The sequence below is a fragment of the Heptranchias perlo genome, chromosome 42 (genome assembly GCF_035084215.1).
Source record: "Heptranchias perlo isolate sHepPer1 chromosome 42, sHepPer1.hap1, whole genome shotgun sequence".
Taxonomy (NCBI): Eukaryota; Metazoa; Chordata; class Chondrichthyes; order Hexanchiformes; family Hexanchidae; genus Heptranchias; species Heptranchias perlo.
Window position 1 is genome coordinate 8,420,166 of NC_090366.1, and position 19,969 is coordinate 8,440,134.

At 58.8% G+C, this 19,969-nt stretch overlaps 1 protein-coding gene across 1 annotated transcript in view; it reads right to left on the reverse strand.

The window, feature by feature from the left end:
- The window catches only part of LOC137306123 (rho guanine nucleotide exchange factor 1-like), a 127,909-nt gene that overhangs the window by 15,725 nt on the left and 92,215 nt on the right, over positions 1-19,969 (reverse strand). The window contains 13 exon segments of the mRNA XM_067975182.1: positions 1,068-1,234; positions 3,384-3,600; positions 3,665-3,768; positions 5,333-5,447; positions 5,449-5,525; positions 6,287-6,363; positions 7,146-7,256; positions 7,999-8,086; positions 8,762-8,836; positions 8,839-8,925; positions 14,258-14,333; positions 15,828-15,905; positions 18,180-18,263. Coding sequence (XP_067831283.1) covers positions 1,068-1,234; positions 3,384-3,600; positions 3,665-3,768; positions 5,333-5,447; positions 5,449-5,525; positions 6,287-6,363; positions 7,146-7,256; positions 7,999-8,086; positions 8,762-8,836; positions 8,839-8,925; positions 14,258-14,333; positions 15,828-15,905; positions 18,180-18,263 — 1,356 coding nt within the window.

A 19,969-nucleotide genomic window follows, 5' to 3' on the forward strand; every position in this document is an offset into this window, starting at 1 on the left:
TCTGTAACCAGAGGTCATAGGTTTAAAATAATTGACGGAAGAACTAGAGGGGAAATGAGGAGAAATTTTTTCACACAGGGAGCTGTCAAGATCTGGAGCGCACTCCCTGAAAGGGCGGTGGAAGCAGATTCCATAGGAGCTTTCAAAAGGCAATTGGACATGTACTTGAGGAGGACTAATCTGCAGGGTCATGGGGAAAAAGCTGGGGTGTGGGACTAAATTGGACAGCTCTTTCAAAGAGCCAGCACAGGCACGACGGGCCGAACAGCCTCCTTCTGTGCTCTAAGATTTGATGATTCTACAGTTCTGGGCACTGCACCTTAGAAAGGATTTATTGGCCTTGGAAGGAGTGCAGTGCAGATTCACCAGGATGTTACCAGGGCTCCAAGGGTTAGATTATGAGGGGAGATTACATAAACTGGGCTTGTATCGTCTGAAATATGGAAGGTTAAAGGGTGATTTGATAGAGGTTTGTAGGATTTTGGAAGGAATTGATAGTGATAGGTAGAGAGAAACTATTTCCGCTGGTGGGGGGCGTCTGGGACAAGGGGATATAACCTTAAAATCAGAGCCAGGCCATTCAGGAGAGAAGTTAGGAAACACTTCCTCACACAAAGGGTGGTAGAAGTGTGGGACTCTCTCCCACAAACAGCAGTAGGTGCCAGCTCAAGTAATCATTTTAAATCTGAGATCCATAGATTTTTGCCAGCCAAGGGTATTAAGGGATCTGGAGCCAAGGCGGGCGGATGGAGTTAGGATACAGGTCAGCCGTGATCTCACTGAATGGCAGAACAGGCTCGAGGGGCTGAATGGCCTCCTCCCGTTCCTACCATTCTTGTCAATCTTTTTTTTGCACCTTCTCCAGTGCCTCTATGTCCCTTTTTACGAAATGGCGACCAGGACCGTACGCAGTACTCCGTCTGTACAACTTGCGAGCCAAGGAGTCGCTGGATGTCGATCAAGAGGGGGTGTGCCTCGGCCGATTCTTCTTCCCCCTCCCTAACCCGGGGGGTCCCCAGGGAAGCTGCGTCGGACCCCGGCCCCCGGCCCCGCTCGTGGCGTCTCACCTTCAGATGCTGAATCTTGACCAGGAGGCTGTTCATTTTCCGCTCCATCTCCTCTGCCTGATCCAGCGAGAGGACGATGGGGGTGCTGTTGGAATCCGCCTCGACCCCACTCGAAATGGGTCCCCCCGGACTCTCGGGCAGCTGCTGCTTCGGATACAAATCGTCTCCTGCCGATCAGAAAGAGGCGTGAACCATAGAATGGCACAGCACAGAAGGAGGCCTTTCGACCCATTGTGCCCGTGCCAGGTCTTTGAAGGAGCGATCCAATTAGTCCCACTCCTCCTGCTCTTCCCACCTAGCCCTGCAAATTTTACCCTTCAAGTATTTATCCAATTCCCTTTTGAAAGTTATTATTGAATCTGCTTCCACCGCCCTTTCAGGCAGCGCATTCCAGATCATCACAACTCGCTGCGTAAAATAAATTCTCCTCATCTCCCCCTCTGGCTCTTTTGCCGATTACCTTAAATCTGTGTCCTCTGGTTACCGACCCTCCTGCCACTGGAAACAGTTTCTCCTTATTTACTCTATCAAAACCCTTCATAATTTTGAACACCTCTATCAAATTGCCCCTTAACATTCTCTGCTCTCAGAAGAACAATCCCAGCTTCTCCAGTCTCTCCACATAACTGAAATCCCTCAACCCTGGGACCATTCTAGTAAATCTCCTCTGCAGCCCCTCTAAGGCCTTCACATCCTAAAGTGTTGTGCCCAGAATTAGACACAATACTCCAGTTGGGGCCTAACCAGTGAATTTCTAAAGGTTCAGCACAACTTCTTTGCTTTTGTACTCTCTGCCTGTGTTTAAAAAGTGCAGCCTGCGAACCAGCTCCCGAGCGGAGACAACCCCTCAGCTGACTTCCACCGTCATAGAATCATAGAAAGGTTACAGCATGGAAAGAGGCCATTCGGCCCATCGAGTCCGCGCCGGCTCTAGGCAAGAGCAATCCAGCTAGTCCCACTCCCTCGCCCTATCCCCGTAGCCCTGCAAATTTTTTCCTTTCAAGTACTTATCCAGTTCCCTTTTGAAAGTCATGATTGACTCTGCCTCCACCAACCCCCTCGGGCAGTGCATTCCAGATCCTAACTTGTGGGCTCCCTGACTCTCGGGGTGGGGGGATATAAGGGGGGGGGGGGGGGGTGGAGGGGGGGGGAGCCCAGGAATCACAGCAAAGACACACCCGCCTGCCCTGCGTTGCTGGGTGTCGCTGAGAATCAGGTGGTTTAGAATTAATCTGCTCCTCCCATGCCCTCAAACTCAGCAGCTGCAGGGGGTGAGCCAGTGATCTGCTCCGGAGGTGGGGGGTTCAGTCACGATTCACCTGGGAGCTGGACCCTCGCCCCGCACTCTCCCGCACATGACCCTGGGGTCACCATTACACTCGCGACTAGCCCTGCTGTTCCACCCCCTTTCCCCTCCCCCTGCTCCCAGCCCCGCTGTTCCACCCCCTTTCCCCTCCCCCTGCTCCCAGCCCCGCTGTTCCACCCCCTTTCCCCTCCCCCTGCTCCCAGCCCCGCTGTTCCACCCCCTTTCCCCTCCCCCTGCTCCCAGCCCCGCTGTTCCACCCCCTTTCCCCTCCCCCTGCTCCCAGCCCCGCTGTTCCACCCCCTTCCCCCTCCCCCTGCTCCCAGCCCCGCTGTTCCACCCCCTTTCCCCTCCCCCTGCTCCCAGCCCCGCTGTTCCACCCCCTTTCCCCTCCCCCTGCTCCCAGCCCCGCTGTTCCACCCCCTTTCCCCTCCCCCTGCTCCCAGCCTCGCTGTTCCACCCCCTTTCCCCTCCCCCTGCTCCCAGCCTCGCTGTTCCACCCACTTTCCCCCCCTCTGCTCCCAGCCCTGCTGTTCCACCCCCTTTCCCCTCCCCCTGTTCCCAGCCCCGCTGTTCCACCCCCTTTCCCCTCCCCCTGCTCCCAGCCTCACTGTTCCACCCCCTTTCTCCTCCCCCTGCTCCCAGCCCTGCTGTTCCACCCCTTTCACCCTCCCCCTGCTCCCAGCCTCGCTGTTCCACCCCCTTTCCCCTCCCCCTGCTCCCAGCCCTGCTGTTCCACCCCCTTTCCCCTCCCCCTGCTCTCAGCCCTGCTGTTCCACCCCCATTCCCCTCCCCCTGCTGTTCCAATGATTTGCCTTTTTAACTGCTTTATCAAATTGTCTTTCCACCTTCAAAGACCCCCAGGTCTCTCTGTTCCTGGACCCCCTTTAAAATTGTACCATTTAGTTCAAATTGCCTCTCATTCTTCCTTCCAAAATGCATCACTGTTGACTGTCCCACCTGTTTTCTCTTCCCCCAACCCGGCCCCCATTGCCCTTTACCCAGTTCCTCACCTGTGCCTTTGACCCATCCCTCCTGCTCCTCCATCTCTCCCTCTGGGGACTCATCCGCGCTCTCCGTCTCTCCTCTCTCGCTCTCGTTGGCGTTGTCACCTTCACTCCAGCGGGTCCTGTCGCCCCTCTCTCCCTCCGCTGGAGCCGGCTCCTGCTCCCTCTCCGCCTCCGTCCCTCCTCCTTCTCCCGGCTCTCGTTGCCGTTGGGATCCGCCTCGCTCCACCTGGGGCCCGAGTCCTGGCCGGCATCGCCCTGCGGCTGCACGGGACAGGGAGGAGGACTGACGCCGGAGCAGGTCCTGGAGGGCCAGGTTGGCGGGGGGCGCCCACGTCGGACTCCTTGGAGGCTCTCTTACTCCTGTTCAGCGCCCGTTTCATTGTGTGGACTGCGGAGAACGGAGAAGAAACGCCGTTAAAACAGCTTCAATCGAAAGGGAGACAGACCTTGGGCATGGGGGGAGGGGGGGGGAACGACGATCTGCACTTAACACAGAATACCGCTGGCTCGAGGGATGTGTCCCGTGTGGGACGTAGGAACAGGAGGAGGCCATTCAGCCCCTCAATCCTGTTACATAGGAACAGGTGGAGGCCCATTCGGTCCCTCAATCCTGTTGCATAGGAACAGGTGGGAGGCCATTCGGTCCCTCAATCCTGTTACATAGGAACAGGTGGAGGCCATTTCGGTCCCCTCAATCCTGTTACATAGGAACAGGTGGAGCCATTCGGGTCACTCGAGCACATTATACAGAAAAAACAGGATGCAATTTAGCCCCTCAGTCCTGTTAGAGAGGCTGGAGAGAGAGAGAAAGAGATCTCGGGGGGGCAGGGGCGGAGAGAGCGGGGGGGGGGGCAGGGGCGGAGAGAGCGGGGGGGGGGCAGGGGCGGAGAGAGCGGGGGGGGGGCAGGGGCGGAGAGAGCGGGGGGGCAGGGGCGGAGAGAGCGGGGGGGGGCAGGGGCGGAGAGAGCGGGGGGGGCAGGGGGCGGAGAGAGCGGGGGGGGGCAGGGGCGGAGAGAGCGGGGGGGGCAGGGGCGGAGAGAGCGGGGGGGGGCAGGGGCGGAGAGAGCGGGGGGGGGGCAGGGGCGGAGAGAGCGGGGGGGGCAGGGGCGGAGAGAGCGGGGGGGGCAGGGGCGGAGAGAGCGGGGGGGGGGCAGGGGCGGAGAGAGCGGGGGGGGCAGGGGCGGAGAGAGCGGGGGGGCAGGGGCGGAGAGAGCGGGGGGGGGGCAGGGGCGGAGAGAGCGGGGGGGGGGGCAGGGGCGGAGAGAGCGGGGGGGGGGGGCAAGGGGCGGAGAGAGCGGGGGGGGGCAGGGGCGCGAGAGAGCGGGGGGGGGCAGGGCGGAGAGAGCGGGGGGGGGCAGGGGCGGAGAGAGCGGGGGGGGCAGGGGCGAGGGCGGAGAGAGCGGGGGGGGGCAGTGGGCGGAGAGAGCGGGGGGTGCAGGGGCGGAGAGAGCGGGGGGGCAGGGCGGAGAGAGGGGGGGGCAGGGGCGGAGAGAGGGGGGGGGGGGCAAGGGGCGCGAGAGAGGGGGGGGGGCAGGGGCGGAGAGAGGGGGGGGCAGGGCGGAGAGAGGGGGGGGGCAGGGGCGGAGAGAGGGGGGGGCAGGGGCGGAGAGAGGGGGGGGGGCAGGGGCGGAGAGAGGGGGGGGGCAGGGGCGGAGAGAGGGGGGGGGCAGGGGCGGAGAGAGGGGGGGGGCAGGGGCGGAGAGAGGGGGGGGGCAGGGGCGGAGAGAGGGGGGGGGCAGGGGCGGAGAGAGGGGGGGGGCAGGGGCGGAGAGAGGGGGGGGTGCAGGGGCGGAGAGAGGGGGGGGGCAGGGGCGAGAGAGGGGGGGGGCAGGGGCGGAGAGAGGGGGGGGGGGGCAGGGGCGGAGAGAGGGAGGGTGTCGGTGTGGGACTGGAGGGGGGAGAGGGGGCAAGCGAAGGGGAGAGTATAAATGTCAGTATCAGTGCGCTCTCACCGTCCTCCAGTGCTTGATCTGCGAACCACTCCGCTGGTCCGTAGGCCAGTTTTGCCAGGTCCACGTCGTTGGCCTTGAGGAGCTCGGCCAGCACCTGCCCCGCGCTCTGAGTGGGGCGTCTCCGCCCCCGGGCGCTCGTCCACGCACAGCTCACCAGTCCCGCTATCCTGCGACAGGCCGTCGCTCTCCTTGGCTGTGAATAGAGAACAGAGAAATCGCCATTGGAGGGGTGGGGTGGGGTGGGAGGGACATCTTGTTTCTGGAGATGTGGTGGGAGGGGCGTTTGCTTCCTCCCCACCCTTCCCCAGCATCGCTGCCTCTGCGTCGGGGGGAGGGGAGTGAGCCCATACCCGTGACCCGTAGCTCAGGCCCCCCCGAGCCCTGGCCCCCCACCTCCCCCCCGAACCCCGGCCCCCCAACCCCGAACCCGGCCTCCCCCCCGGACCCTGGATCCCCATCTTCCCCCAACCCCGACCTCCCCCAAACCCCGGACCCTGACCTCCCCCCGAACCCCGGCCTCCTACCTCCCCCCAGACCCCGGGCCCCCACCACCTCCCGGCCCCCGCCTATCCCCGAACCCCGGCCCCACCTTCCCCCCAGACCCACACCTCCCCCCAACTCTCCCCGAACCCAAGCCACCCTCCCACCACCCATCTCCAACCCAGCCCTTCATCCCCACCATCTCGTGCTGGATTTGACCCCAGATCCCATAAGGTGAAAGGTCAGTGTCTGACCCACTGCCCCACCCAAGTCCCCATCAGAGGGAGGAGCCCCCTCCTCCCCTCTGTCTGGGGCTGGGCTTGTCCCCAGGTCCCAGAGATGAATGGGGTTGTGTCAAACGCAGCCTCTGTCTCTCCTGCCCCCAATGCGCCCTCATCACCGCGGCCCCCCCCCCACCGTTGCAGTCAGAAACTAGCTCCATGCGCCTCTCCCTCGATCGGTTTCCCTCCTTACCTGTTAATTCGGAGTTGATTCTTTCGCGAGTCGAGACCCCATTCTCAGCGTTGAGCATCGGCTCCCGGTAGGACATGCTGGGGTGGGCAAGAGGGACAGAAGAGACTTAAAAACAGAGCCACAAACTGGGCACCCGACACAGGTACGTGGTGTCAGGATGGTCCCCGGCCCCTACATCACTGCCGAGGACCAGTAGGGAGGACCCATTGACTCTCCCTGTTCTTCTACACAACATCCGATTTATTCGTTGCAATCAGACACTTTTAGGTGAGTTAGGAACAGAAGGAGGCCATTCAGCCCCTCGAGCCTGTTACACGGGAACAGGAGGAGGCCATTCAGCCCCTCGAGCCTGTTACACGGGAACAGGAGGAGGCCATTCAGCCCCTCGAGCCTGTTACACGGGAACAGGAGGAGGCCATTCAGCCCCTTGAGCCTGTTACATAGAAACAGAAGAAGGCCATTCAGCCCCTCGAGCCTGTTCAATCAAATCATGGCTGATCTGCATCTCAAACCCATTTACCCGCCTTTGCTCCACATCCCCTTGATTAACTTACCTGACAAAAATCTATCGATCTGCCGCTAACCCAGCACGGGCCGGGGACGGAGCCTGGGCCTTTCCTGCTCTGTGCGTGCGGCCTCTGGTCCCACACTGGGCGGTGAGGTCGCCCAGCGAGCCTCCAGGAGAAGCTCACACCCCGCGTTTTATTTCCTGCTTCGGCACGGTGCCTTCAACAGGAGTTGGGGGTCAGCCTGCGCCGACTTGCTCTGCCAACTGGCCCGCCCAACTTTCCTCGCGCCCCTCTGGACCGCCCACCTCCCTCCGACAAGTCACCGCCTCGCGCAGGGCTGAGGTACTTACGTGGGGCTGAGGGGCACACTGGCCGACGGGGGCACCAGACTGTTCCTGGGTGCCATCGAGAGTCTCAGCAGTTTGAGGGCGTCCTGCGTGCTCTGGATCTTGTCACACCAGCTGTGGGTGGCAATAAACAGCTGGTCAGTCATTGTACACAAGGCTGGAATCTTTTTGGCCCTGACCCTCCCTGGGATACCTGTGGGTCCGAGTCTCCTCCAAGTGGCCAAGTTTGGCCTGAGAGTGTCGGCACGCTATTAGGAAGATGGGAACATGAGGAGGCCATTTAGCCCCTTGAGCCTGTTCCGCCATTCAGTGAGATCTGTGATCGAGCTCCATGTACCCAACCTTAACCAAAGGTATTAAGGGATATGGGGCTAACAAAATCTATCAACCTCAGACTTCAAATTAACATCTGAGCTAGAATCAACTGCTGTTTGCGGAAGAGAGTTCCAAACTCCTACACCCTTTGCGTGTCGAAGTGTTTCTTAACTTCACTCCTGAAAGTCCCGGCTTTAACTTTTAGGTTACGCCCCCTCATCCTAGACTCCCCAACCAGCGGAAATAGTTTCTCTCTATCTACCCGATCAGTTCCCCTTAATATCTTGAAAACGTCAATCAATCACCCCTTAATCTTCTAAATTCCAGGGAATACAACCCCAGTTTGTGGAATCTCTCCTCGTAATTTAACCCTTTGGAGTCCAACCGCGGGGGTTAATTACAGCCAAGCCCATTCCTGCCCTTTCACAGCAGGAATCAACGGCCGATCAGGAGCTCTGGTGACTCACCAACCCCGCCAACGTGGCACCCCAACTCCCAGCCCAGGTAATTCAGGGCAGCCCCAGTGTTTCCTGCTACTCACTTTCTCCTCTCGGAGACCGTCTGCGCCACCAGCTCGTAAATCTGCCCGCCAGTGTCGGTCTGAAACAGGACAAAGAAGGCCTTGCGGTCTACAACACAAGGAGGAGCGTTTGTTAAGGACGTAGGACATGATTTACAGGGACAGATCCGACACCAGAGTCGCTCAGACAGAGAGACACGTAAACACACACAGCGCGCTCGTGCACACACAGGCACAGACACATAAACACACGTGCAAACACAGACATGGACACATGCACACAGATACATGTGTGAACAAACACAAACACGTGTTCAAACACACATGCGTACACAAGCGTGAATAGACACACATGTGCAAACATGCACACAGACGCAAGTGTGAACAAGCACAAACACATACAAACACAGACGTGCACACACAAGTGTGAATGAACACACACATAACAAATTGCATTTACATAGCGCCTTTAACATAGTAAAACATCCAAACGCAGACGGTCTCACACACACACACACACATGTGCAAACAGACATGCACACACACACACACACGCACGTGCAAACAGACATGCACGCCCTCACTCGCACTCACACACACGACAGATATATCACCAACTATACACTCACCCGAATCCCCCACCAATCGACTTAATCTCACGCCCTTGCAGTTCACCTCCCCCTTGGAACCCCCCCACCACCGGACCCTCCCTCCCTCCACACCGCCCTCAAACCGTCCCTATAACGAATGGCAACGCGCTGCCATTGCTGGATCTGCGGCCTACCTGTGGCGACATCCCTGGCGAGCACGCTGCCCAGTTTGATGATGGGGCACAGCATCTGCTTCCCTCCGACAAGGTCGAGTTCTTACTGTGACACTTCAACACCATCTTGTCATCCACTTTCTGCATCAACAGCAGGATATCGTCCAGTAACAGGACATGTACATCTGAGAGACAGAGAGAGAGAGGCACAAGGAACGTTAGAGAGAGCAAGACGCAGAGCATAGAGAGGAAGGAGAGTGTGACACAGAGTGTTGGAGAGGAGGGAGAGCGCGAGGGAGACACTGAGCTTTAGAGAGGAAGGAGAGAGTGACATGGAGTGTTAGAGAGGAGGGAGAGGAGGAGGGAGAGGGAGAGAGAGAGAGACATGGAGCGTTAGAGAGGAGGGAGAGAGAGAGAGAGAGAGAGAGAGACGGAGCGTTAGAGAGAAGGGAGAGAGAGACATGGAGCGTTAGAGAGGAGAGAGAGACACGGAGCGTTACAGGAGGCACAGAGAGACACGGAGCATTAGAGAGGAGAGAGAGAGACAGACACGGAACGTTACAGGGGAGGGAGAGAGAGACACGGAACGTTACAGAGGAGGGAGAGAGAGACACGGAACGTTACAGAGGAGGGAGAGAGAGACACGGAGCGTTAGAGGGGAAAGAGAGAGAGAGACATGGAGCATTAGAGAAGGAGAGAGAGAGAGAGAGACACGGAGCGTTAGAGAGAGAGAGAGAGAGAGACGGAGCGTTAGAGAGAGAGACAGACAGACAGAGACGGAGCGTTAGAGAGGAGGGAGAGAGGAGGGAGAGAGGAGGGAGAGAGGAGGGAGAGAGCGAGAAAGACACGGAGCATCTGGGTAATAAATGCTGGCCTTGTCAGCAATGCCCACAAGCCATGAACGAATAAAAAAAATACACGGCGCGTAAGAGAGGAGGGAGAGAGGGAACCACAGAGCATTAGAGAGGGAGAGAGAGAGAGAGAGACAAGGAGCGTTACAGGGGAGGGAGAGAGAGACACTGAGCGTTAGAGAGAGAGAGAGAGAATGAGAGAGAGAGAGAGACACACACGGAGTGTTAGAGAGGGAGAGAGAGACACGGAGCGTTACAGAGAGAGAGAGAGAGAGAGAGCGCGACACACAGAGCGTTAGAGAGAGAGAGAGAGAGACGGAGCGTTACAGAGAGAGACAGAGCGTTACAGAGAGAGAGAGAGACACACACAGCGTTACAGAGAGAGAGAGAGACGGAGCATTAGAGAGAGAGACACGGAGCGTTACAGAGAGAGAGAGAGAGAGAGAGACGGAGCATTAGAGAGAGAGAGACACGGAGCGTTACAGAGAGAGAGAGAGACAGAGAGAGACGGAGCGCGAGAGAGAGAGAGACGGAGCGCGAGAGAGAGAGAGACGGAGCGCGAGAGAGAGAGAGACGGAGCGCGAGAGAGAGAGAGACGGAGCGGAGCGCGAGAGAGAGAGAGACGGAGCGCGAGAGAGAGAGACGGAGCGCGAGAGAGAGAGAGAGAGACGGAGCGCGAGAGAGAGAGAGACGGAGCGCGAGAGAGAGAGACGGAGCGCGAGAGAGAGACGGAGCGCGAGAGAGAGACGGAGCGCGAGAGAGAGAGAGACGGAGCGCGAGAGAGAGAGAGACGGAGCGCGAGAGAGAGAGAGAGACGGAGCGCGAGAGAGAGAGAGACGGAGCGCGAGAGAGAGAGAGAGAGAGAGACGGAGCGCGAGAGAGAGAGAGACGGAGCGCGAGAGAGAGAGAGAGACGGAGCGCGAGAGAGAGAGAGACGGAGCGCGAGAGAGAGAGAGACGGAGCGAGAGAGAGAGAGAGAGAGACGACGCGCGAGAGAGAGAGAGACGGAGCGCGAGAGAGAGAGAGACGGAGCGCGAGAGAGAGAGAGACGGAGCGCGAGAGAGAGAGAGACGGAGCGCGAGAGAGAGAGAGAGACGGAGCGCGAGAGAGAGAGAGAGACGGAGCGCGAGAGAGAGAGAGAGACGGAGCGCGAGAGAGAGAGAGACGGAGCGCGAGAGAGAGAGAGACGGAGCGCGAGAGAGAGAGAGACGAGGCCGAGAGAGAGAGAGACGGAGCGCGAGAGAGAGAGAGACGGAGCGCGAGAGAGAGAGAGAGACGGAGCGCGAGAGAGAGAGAGACGGAGCGCGAGAGAGAGAGAGACGGAGCGCGAGAGAGAGAGAGACGGAGCGCGAGAGAGAGAGAGACGGAGCGCGAGAGAGAGAGAGACGGAGCGCGAGAGAGAGAGAGACGGAGCGCGAGAGAGAGAGAGACGGAGCGCGAGAGAGAGAGAGACGGAGCGCGAGAGAGAGAGAGACGGAGCGCGAGAGAGAGAGAGACGGAGCGCGAGAGAGAGAGAGACGGAGCGCGAGAGAGAGAGAGACGGAGCGCGAGAGAGAGAGAGAGACGGAGCGCGAGAGAGAGAGAGAGAGAGCGGAGCGCGAGAGAGAGAGAGAGAGAGAGACGAGCGCGAGAGAGAGAGAGACGGAGCGCGAGAGAGAGAGAGACGGAGCGCGAGAGAGAGAGAGACGGAGCGCGAGAGAGAGAGAGAGACGGAGCGCGAGAGAGAGAGAGAGACGGAGCGCGAGAGAGAGAGAGACTGAGCGACGAGAGAGAGAGAGACGGAGCGCGCGAGAGAGAGAGAGAGACGGAGCGCGAAGAGAGAGAGAGACGGAGCGCGAGAGAGAGAGAGAGACGGAGCGCGAGAGAGAGAGAGAGACGGAGCGCGAGAGAGAGAGAGAGAGAGAGACGGAGCGCGAGAGAGAGAGAGAGACGGAGCGCGAGAGAGAGAGAGACGGAGCGCTGAGAGAGAGAGAGACGGAGCGCGCGAGAGAGAGAGACGGAGCGCGAGAGAGAGAGAGACGGAGCGCGAGAGAGAGAGAGAGACGGAGCGCGAGAGAGAGAGAGACGGAGCGCGCGAGAGAGAGAGACGGAGCGCGAGAGAGAGAGAGAGACGGAGCGCGAGAGAGAGAGAGACGGAGCGCGAGAGAGAGAGAGACGGAGCGCGAGAGAGAGAGAGACGGAGCGCGAGAGAGAGAGAGAGACGGAGCGCGAGAGAGAGAGAGACGGAGCGCGAGAGAGAGAGAGACGAGCGCGAGAGAGAGAGACGGAGCGCGAGAGAGAGAGAGAGACGGAGCGCGAGAGAGAGAGAGACGGAGCGCGAGAGAGAGAGAGAGAGAGAGAGAGAGAGACGGAGCGCGAGAGAGAGAGAGACGGAGCGCGAGAGAGAGAGAGAGAGACGGAGCGCGAGAGAGAGAGAGACGGAGCGCGAGAGAGAGAGAGAGACGGAGCGCGAGAGAGAGAGAGACGGAGCGCGAGAGAGAGAGAGACGGAGCGCGAGAGAGAGAGAGAGACGGAGCGCGAGAGAGAGAGAGAGAGAGAGAGAGAGACGGAGCGCGAGAGAGAGAGAGACGGAGCGCGAGAGAGAGAGAGACGGAGCGCGAGAGAGAGAGAGAGACGGAGCGCGAGAGAGAGAGAGACGGAGCGCGAGAGAGAGAGAGAGACGGAGCGCGAGAGAGAGAGAGACGGAGCGCGAGAGAGAGAGAGAGAGAGAGAGAGAGAGAGACGGAGCGCGAGAGAGACGGAGCGCGAGAGAGAGAGAGAGAGAGAGACGGAGCGCGAGAGAGAGAGAGAGACGGAGCGCGAGAGAGAGAGAGAGACGGAGCGCGAGAGAGAGAGAGAGACGGAGCGCGAGAGAGAGAGAGAGAGACGGAGCGCGAGAGAGAGAGAGACGGAGCGCGAGAGAGAGAGAGAGAGAGAGAGAGAGAGACGAGCGCGAGAGAGACGGAGCGCGAGAGAGAGAGAGAGACGGAGCGCGAGAGAGAGAGAGAGAGACGGAGCGCGAGAGAGAGAGACGAGCGCAGAGAGAGAGAGAGAGAGACGGAGCGCGAGAGAGAGAGAGAGGACGGAGCGCGAGAGAGAGACGGAGCGCGAGAGAGAGAGAGAGAGAGACGGAGCGCGAGAGAGAGAGAGAGAGACGGAGCGCGAGAGAGAGACGGAGCGCGAGAGAGAGAGAGAGAGACGGAGCGCGAGAGAGAGAGAGAGACGGAGCGCGAGAGAGAGACGGAGCGCGAGAGAGAGAGAGAGACGGAGCGCGAGAGAGAGAGAGAGACGGAGCGCGAGAGAGAGAGACGGAGCGCGAGAGAGAGAGAGACGGAGCGCGAGAGAGAGAGAGACGGAGCGCGAGAGAGAGAGACGAGCCGAGAGAGAGACCGGAGCGCGAGAGAGAGAGAGAGACGGAGCGCGAGAGAGAGAGAGACGGAGCGCGAGAGAGAGAGAGAGACGGAGCGCGAGAGAGAGAGAGAGACGGAGCGCGAGAGAGAGAGAGAGACGGAGCGCGAGAGAGAGACGGAGCGCGAGAGAGAGAGACGGAGCGCGAGAGAGAGAGAGACGGAGCGCGAGAGAGAGACGGAGCGCGAGAGAGAGACGGAGCGCGAGAGAGAGAGACGGAGCGCGAGAGAGAGAGAGACGGAGCGCGAGAGAGAGACGGAGCGCGAGAGAGAGAGACGGAGCGCGAGAGAGAGAGAGAGACGGAGCGCGAGAGAGAGAGAGAGAGACGGAGCGCGAGAGAGAGAGAGAGACGGAGCGCGAGAGAGAGAGAGACGGAGCGCGAGAGAGAGAGAGAGACGGAGCGCGAGAGAGAGAGAGACGGAGCGCGAGAGAGAGAGAGACGGATGCGCGCGAGAGAGAGAGAGACGGAGCGCGAGAGAGAGAGAGAGAGAGACGGAGCGCGAGAGAGAGAGAGAGAGACGGAGCGCGAGAGAGAGAGAGACGGAGCGCGCGAGAGAGAGAGAGAGAGAGAGACGGAGCGCGAGAGAGAGAGAGACGGAGCGCGGAGAGAGAGAGAGACAGAGCGCGAGAGAGAGAGAGAGAGACGGAGCGCGAGAGAGAGACGGAGAGAGAGACGGAGCGCGAGAGAGAGAGAGAGACGGAGCGCGAGAGAGAGAGAGAGAGAGACGGAGCGCGAGAGAGAGAGAGAGAGACGGAGCGCGAGAGAGAGAGAGAGAGACGGAGCGCGAGAGAGAGAGACGGAGCGCGAGAGAGAGACGGAGCGCGAGAGAGAGACGGAGCGCGAGAGAGAGACGGAGCGCGCGAGAGAGAGAGAGAGAGAGAGAGAGAGAGACGGAGCGTGAGAGAGAGAGACACGGAGCGTGAGAGAGAGAGACACGGAGCGTGAGAGAGAGACATGAAGCGTTAAAGAGAGAGAGAGACACGGAGCGTTCGAGAGGGGGTAACAGAGTCATCTGTAATGGAGACCTCCACAAATCTGTCTATAACTCGAATTCTCTATAATTGAGACCTTCTATATTCTCCATGCCCCATCTGAATACAAACATACACGCTGCCACAAATCCCTCTACGTACCAGACACCCTTGACTATAACTGCAGAAACCCCAGAAACCAGCTACACCGCAGTCTGACACACTTCATTAAACAACCCCTTGAACAGGGAGACCCTCTCCTCTCACCCCCACCAGCACTCGAGAGCATACCCAGCCCCAAACTCACCGATAGCTTTCTCCTTTGTCACTTTCCAGACCAGGGGTCCCTCGTGAACCATACGTCGCTGCGTCAGATCAATGTTCTAACAAAAAAAAACAACCACACGATTCGATTTACTAAACTCCAAGGTTTACCTGATACAAAGTTATGGGGAAAGAGAGACGGGGCAGTGGGATTAGTTTGGGGATTGATACAGGGGCTATGGGGAGAGAGCAGGGCAGTGGGATTAGTTTGGGATTGATACAGGGGCTATGGGGAGAGAGCGGGGCAGTGGGGTTAGTTTGGGATTGATACAGGGCTATGAAGAGAGAGCGGGGCAGTGGGATTAGTTTGGGATTGATACAGGGCTATGGGGAGAGCGCGGGGGAATGGGATTAGTTTGGGATTGATACAGGGGCTATGGGGAGAGAGCGGGGCAGTGGGATTAGTTTGGGATTGATACAGGGCTATGGGGGGGGGAGCGGAGCAGTGGGATTAGTTTGGGATTGATACAGGGCTATGGGGGGGGAGCGGAGCAGTGGGATTAGTTTGGGATTGCTCTGGAAAGGAGCAGGCACAGACAGGATGGGCCGAATGCCCTCCTTGGAGTACTGCCCCTCCGACTGCACATAATATTGGATCGGAACCTGCATACATACATATATAATAATGTTATTACATCGAATGTACAGCACAGAAACAGGCCATTCGGCCCAACTGGTCTATCCCGGTGTTTATGCTCCACACGAGCCTCCTCCCTCCCTACTCCATCTCACGCTATCGGCATATCCCTCTATTCCTTTCTCCCTCATGGGTTTATCTACCTTCCCCTTAAATACACTATGTATCTCTGTGTCTACGTCTATATAGATATATATATAGATATACACACGCACTTTCAGCAGTGGGGGTCATTACAGTGATCAGGGACAGCCACCGAGGCTGATTTTCCCTCAAACCCCCTGCCCTCCCCGCTGGATGAAACGGAGCAGGGATGGAGCCGGGGTCCTGGGTACTTTTTTTTTTATTCGTTCACGGGATGTGGGCGTCGCTGGCGAGGCCGGCATTTATTGCCCATCCCTAATTGCCCTTGAGAAGGTGGTGGTGAGCCGCCTTCTTGACTTTTCGTAGCGAGATTTTACAACTGAGTGGCTTGCTCGGCCATTTCAGAGGGCAATTAAGAATCAACCACATTGCTGTGGGTCTGGAGTCACATATAGGCCAGACCGGGTCAGGACGGCAGGTTTCCTTCCCTGAAGGACATTAGTGAACCAGATGGGTTTTTACGACAATCCGGTAGTTTCATGGCCATCATTACTGATACTAGTATTTTAATTCCAGATTTTTATTTAATTAATTGAATTTTAATTAATTAATTGAATTTAAATTCACCAGCTGCCGTGGCGGGATTTGAACTCATGACTCTGGATTTTAGTCCAGGTCTCTGGATTACTAGTCCAGTAACATAACCACTATGCTACCGTACCCGTGTGCACGGTGTTGCTCACTCCCACATTGGGCAAGGCAACCCGAACCCAAGGTGCCTTGCTGTTTCCGAACAATTTACCATCGGGTCAATCGAAGGCTCCAGTCTCACCTTGAAATCAGCCACGACCGGGTCAGTGCTCTGTTTGAGATTTGAGATGTCCAGGCGTCTCTGGTAATCGTGCAGTCGCTGGAGAGACACAAGGGGAGTGTATGAGTTTCACATTCAGAGATACCACCAGTGCAGTGACACACTTTAAAACAAACACACTGAATTTACATGGACAGGTTAGATACGGAATAAAGCTCCCTCGACACTGTCCCATCAAACACGTCGATAAGGTGCTATGGGATCTTTTAAGTACACCTGAGAGAGGTTAAATGTCTCATCTGAAAGACGGCACCTCCGACAGTGCAGCACTCCCTCAATACAGACCCTCCGACAGTGCAGCACTCCCTCAATACAGACCCTCCGACAGTGTGGCACTCCCTCAGTACTGACCCTCCGTCAGTGCAGCGCTCCCTCAGAACCGCCCCTCCGACAGTGCTGCACTCCCTCAGTACTGACCCTCCGTCAGTGCAGCACTCCCTCAGTACTGACCCTCCGACAGTGCAGCACTCCCTCAATACAGACCCTCCGACAGTGTGGCACTCCTCAATACAGACCCTCCGACAGTGCAGCACTCCCTCAATACAGACCCTCCGACAGTGTGGCACTCCCTCAGTACTGACCCTCCGTCAGTGCAGCGCTCCCTCAGAACCGCCCCTCCGACAGTGCTGCACTCCCTCAGTACTGACCCTCCGTCAGTGCAGCACTCCCTCAGTACTGACCCTCCGACAGTGCAGCGCTCCCTCAGAACCGCCCCTCGACAGTGCTGCACTCCCTCAGTGCTGACCCTCCGACAACACAGCACTCCCTCAGTACTGACCCTCCGACTGCGCTGCACTCCCTCAGTACTGACCCTCTGACTGCGCTGCACTCCCTCAGTACTGACCCTCCGACTGCGCTGCACTCCCTCAGTACTGACCCTCCGACAGTGCAGCACTCCCTCAGTACTGACCCTCCGACTGCGCTGCACTCCCTCAGTACTGACCCTCCGACAGTGCAGCGCTCCCTCAGTACTGACCCTCCGACAGTGCAGCGCTCCCTCAGTACTGACCCTCCGACTGCGCTGCACTCCCTCAGTACTGACCCTCTGACTGCGCTGCACTCCCTCAGTACTGACCCTCCGACAGTGCAGCGCTCCCTCAGTACTGACCCTCCGACTGCGCTGCACTCCCTCAGTACTGACCCTCCGACAGTGCAGCGCTCCCTCAGTACTGCCCCTCCGACTGCGCTGCGCTTCCTCAGTACTGACCCTCCGACAGTGCAGCCCCCCTACTTCTCTCGCACGTCTATGTGATATGTCTCTAGTGCACTCTACCTAACTACTTCTTACTACACTACAACACATGCCTGAACCCCCTCAGTACTGACCCTCCGACTGCGCTGCACTCCCTCAGTACTGACCCTCCGACTGCGCTGCACTCCCTCAGTACTGACCCTCCGACAGTGCAGCGCTCCCTCAGTACTGCCTCTCCGACTGCGCTGCACTCCCTCAGTACTGACCTCCGACAGTGCAGCACTCCCTCAGTACTGACCCTCCGACTGCGCTGCACTCCCTCAGTACTGACCCTCCGACTGCGCTGCACTCCCTCAGTACTGACCCTCCGACAGTGCAGCACTCCCTCAGTACTGACCCTCCGACTGCGCTGCACTCCCTCAGTACTGACCCTCCGACAGTGCAGCGCTCCCTCAGTACTGACCCTCCGACTGCGCTGCACTCCCTCAGTACTGACCCTCCGACTGCGCTGCACTCCCTCAGTACTGACCCTCCGACTGCGCTGCACTCCCTCAGTACTGCCCCTCCGACTGCGCTGCACTCCCTCAGTACTGCCCCTCCGACTGCGCTGCACTCCCTCAGTACTGCCCCTCCGACTGCGCTGCACTCCCTCAGTACTGCCCCTCCGACTGCGTTGCACTCCCTCAGTACTGCCCCTCCGACTGCGCTGCACTCCCTCAGTACTGACCCTCCGACTGCGCTGCACTCCCTCAGTACTGCCCCTCCGACTGCGCTGCACTCCCTCAGTACTGCCCCTCCGACTGCGCTGCACTCCCTCAGTACTGACCCTCCGACTGCGCTGCACTCCTCAGTACTGACCCTCCGACTGCGCTGCACTCCCTCAGTACTGCACTGGAGCCAACGGGTGAATAATAAAGTGCGGTTTCACAGTGTTAGCTTCTTGAACCATGCTGGCGCTGTCCCAAACCGACTGGGTGTAGGACAATCAGGTGGAACTCTTGTCCCAATAGTGAATGGCCACTGCTCCCATCCAGCTCCTCTCCTCCCGCTACGCGTTTCCGAAATGGTAGCGATGGCGGGCTGCGATGGCGGTCGGTCAGAAGACCCGGCGTCTTTCTTACCCGTAGGTTTTCAGTGTCCCGCACCTCCTGGTTAACGTCCTTTAGGATACTGCGACAGCAGTCGGCCGCTTGCTGTACCTTCTGCTAGAGAGAGAAAAAGGAGAGGCAGGAGTGAACCCAGTGGTCTGTACCGACAGCCCTGGCACTGGGCCAGTGTCCAGGTCGCTCATCGGATATCTCGCCCTGGACGGGAGCAGCTCCAACAACACTCATGAAGCTCGACACCATCCAGGACAAAGCAGCCCGCTTGATTGGCACCCCATCCACCACCCTAAACATTCACTCCCTTCACCACCGGCGCACCGTGGCTGCAGTGCGTACCATCCACAGGATGCACTGCAGCAACTCGCCAAGGCTTCTTCGACAGCACCTCCCAAACCCGCGACCTCTACCACCTAGAAGTACAAGGGCAGCAGCCACATGGGAACAACACCACCTGCACGTTCCCCTCCAAGTCACACACCATCCCGACTTGGAAATATATCGCCGTTCCTTCATCGTCGCTGGGTCAAAATCCTGGAACTCCCTCCCTAACAGCACTGTGGGAGAACCTTCACCACACGGACTGCAGTGGTTCAAGAAGGCGGCTCACCACCACCTTCTCAAGGGCAATTAGGGATGGGCAATAAATGCCGGCCTCGCCAGCGACGCCCACTTCCGCAGAATAAATTTAGATTAGTCACGTGGCTGATTGTGGTGCAGAGCCACACATACGACGAGAAGGTGGGTAGGTGGGAGTGAGGGATATGGTGGGTCAGTGGGAGTGAGGGATATGGTGGGTCAGTGGGAGTGAGGGATATGGTGGGTAGGTGGGAGTGAGGGATATGGTGGGTAGGTGGGAGTGAGGGATATGGTGGGTAGGTGGGAGTGAGGGATATGGTGGGTAGGTGGGAGTGAGGGATATGGTGGGTAGGTGGGAGTGAGGGATATGGTGGGTAGGTGGGAGTGAGGGATATGGTGGGTAGGTGGGAGTGAGGGATATGGTGGGTAGGTGGGAGTGAGGGATATGGTGGGTAGGTAGGAGTGAGGGATATGGTGGGTAGGTGGGAGTGAGGGATATGGTGGGTAGGTGGGAGTGAGGGATATGGTGGGTAGGTGGGAGTGAGGGATATGGTGGGTCAGTGGGAGTGAGGGATATGGTGGGTCAGTGGGAGTGAGGGATATGGTGAGTTGGTGGGAGTGAGGCATATGGTGGGTCAGTGGGAGTGAGGGATATGGTGGGTCAGTGGGAGTGAGGGATATGGTGGGTAGGTGGGAGTGAGGGATATGGTGGGTCAGTGGGAGTGAGGGATATGGTGGGTCAGTGGGAGTGAGGGATATGGTGAGTTGGTGGGAGTGAGGGATATGGTGGGTAGGTGGGAGTGAGGGATATGGTGGGAAGGTGGGTAGGTGGGAGTGAGGGATCGGGCGGGGAGGTGGGAGTGAGGGATCGGGCGGGGAGGTGGGGAGGTGGGAGTGAGGGATCGGGCGGGGAGGTGGGTAGGTGGGAGTGAGGGATGAGGTGGGTAGGTGGGAGTGAGGGATGAGGTGGGTAAGTGGGAGTGAGGGATGAGGTGGGAAGGTGGGTAGGTGGGAGTGAGGGATCGGGTGGGAAGGTGATCGCAAGTCCTTCGCTGTTCCTAAAGACTCTCATCCTCCTGCGCCCCCAGAGAGAGGGAAGGATCTGGTTTGTACCCTGTCACATGCACCAGGTGTAAGGTGGGGTGAACGGAGGCAGGTCTGGGCAGGGGTGAAATGGAGTCTGTATCAGGGAGACACTGTACTCTACCTGTGTACTTGGCGATGTTCTA